The sequence below is a fragment of the Thamnophis sirtalis genome, unplaced genomic scaffold, assembly GCF_051295495.1.
Source record: "Thamnophis sirtalis isolate CommonGarterSnake01/CBP01778 unplaced genomic scaffold, rThaSir2_p1.2 scaffold_3, whole genome shotgun sequence".
In the NCBI taxonomy this organism is placed as follows: domain Eukaryota; kingdom Metazoa; phylum Chordata; class Lepidosauria; order Squamata; family Natricidae; genus Thamnophis; species Thamnophis sirtalis.
Window position 1 is genome coordinate 120080239 of NW_028261383.1, and position 2028 is coordinate 120082266.

The 2028-nt window shown below is 43.7% G+C and overlaps 1 protein-coding gene across 1 annotated transcript; it reads right to left on the reverse strand.

Annotated features, from left to right (window-relative positions):
- Positions 1 to 751: 751 nt before the first annotated feature.
- Positions 752 to 1698, reverse strand: LOC148048140 (olfactory receptor 2D2-like). The gene is given in 2 exon segments (XM_087711232.1): positions 752 to 970; positions 973 to 1698. Coding segments are annotated over 2 exon segments (945 nt in total).
- Positions 1699 to 2028: the final 330 nt, after the last annotated feature.

Below are 2028 nucleotides of genomic sequence, written 5' to 3' on the forward strand. Positions count from 1 at the left end.
CACATTTTTGGGGAGGTTATGAGTCAATAGCAGAAAACATTTATTAAAAAGGATTAAATGGTATTACAATAGCCTACAGTATGCTATTCTTTACTATTCTATGTATAGGAAGCTAAACAATAAGTTAAAGCTGAGCTGGAATGTATGTGCCTATGCTGCGTTGTTTCTCTAGTCTAGGACATAGATCTTCAGCTAATTGTAACTTACTCAAATCCGATCCTCACTCTCCCCGGTTACAGAAAGCATAAGATAAAATGGCTGCACTAAATGTGCAGGCATGTACTACTGTATATAGGTGTTATTGAAACAGGACAAATTGTTTCACAAAGTCCATGGGGAAGGAATGAATAAGAAGAAAATATATTTGGCCAAGGGGAAACCTGTCTTGAATTCTCCTTTGAAAAGGGAAATTTAGATATGAAAAACTCATCTGCTTTTGCTGGTGCCCCTTTCTCAGCAAATCTAAGACAATTGTCTAATTTTGCAGATAACATTTCTGGGAAGAAAGAAGATCTAGTCTTTCTTTTCAGTAAAAACAGTAGTAATAAATTGACTAGTAAGCCTCTGTGGAGATCCAGTAATGCTTGGTCTGGATTTCTAAGCATGTATAAAAGGCTAAAGAGGAATCTTTACAAGAACTTTCAAAGATTCTTTCCTTTACCAATCAAATGTTCCCTTTTCCTGGCTCACTTTACATATGATCCTTATTCTCAGCCTCCGTTTCTGAACAGAGCTGGAGACAGCACCAGAGTCACGTGTTTGGAGAAGTTGTTTTCTTGCTTAATAATTTTCTCAGAGCACCCTTCACCTCCTTGTTTCTAAGGCTGTAGATGAGGGGATTCATCATGGGGGTGACCACCGTGTAGAACACAGACACAGCCTTATCCTGGCCTGTGGCAGAACTGTCCGAGCTGGGCCTCATATAGGCAAAGAGTGCTGTGCCGTAGAAAAGGCTCACCACCAGGTGAGCGAACCACAGGTCGAGACAGCATGGCGTTGGCCCTCAGCTGAGCGAATGCGCAAGATCGCAATCCCAATGCGGGCATAGGAGGCACCGATGAGGATGAAAGGCACCAGCAGCAGAATGGAGCCAAAGACAAACACAACTATCTCTGCCTCTGAGGAGTCAGTAGATGCCAGCTTGATCACAGCCGGTACCTCACAGAAGAACTGATTGATGCGATTCTGGGTACAGTATGGCATGCGCAGAGCAAAAGCATTGACAATGAGGGAATTGAGAAAGCCACTCAACCAAGCAGCTCCTGCGGTATAGCTACAGAAGTGCCAGTTCATGATGGTGGTATAGTGTAAGGGGTGGCAAATTGCCACATAGCGGTCATAGGCCATGAGACCCAACAGCACACATTCTGCCATACCAAACACCAGGAAAATATACATCTGGAAGGCACACCGGACAAAGGAAATGGCTTTATGCCTAGAGAGAAGATGTGCCAACATCTGTGGGATGGTTACTGAGGAATAGCAAAGGTCCAGTAGGGACAAATGGAGGAGGAAGAAATACATTGGCGTGTGTAAACGATGTTCAACCCCAATTAACATCACCATTGTGCAGTTCCCTAGTAGGGTAACTAAGTATATGACCAAAAAAAGAACAAAAAGCATAGTTTCGGTCATGTCCTCCTCTGCCAGGCCCAGGAGGACGAACTCAGCCACGGAGCTCTGATTGCACCGCTCCATCACGTGTGCCAGCCAGGCAAACCCTGCAGAACTGAAACAGGAAGAAGAAGAGTTAGAGGGAAATCATATCACTTCCCCCAATATTCACTCATTTTGTACATTGGTACATTGGTTAGGTCACCTACTTGCACAGTATTTTGTCCAGGAATGACTAGAATGCGTGTCAGGCATCTCCTAATAAATGGTTAGCTCCCACACATGGGAACTTCAAAGAAAACATAGTAACTTTAAGATAGATGGACTTCAACTCTCAGAATTTCCTAGCCAGCTTTGCTAAGAATTCTGGGAATTGCAATCCATCTGGCTAAAGGTACCTAGGTTGGGATGCTC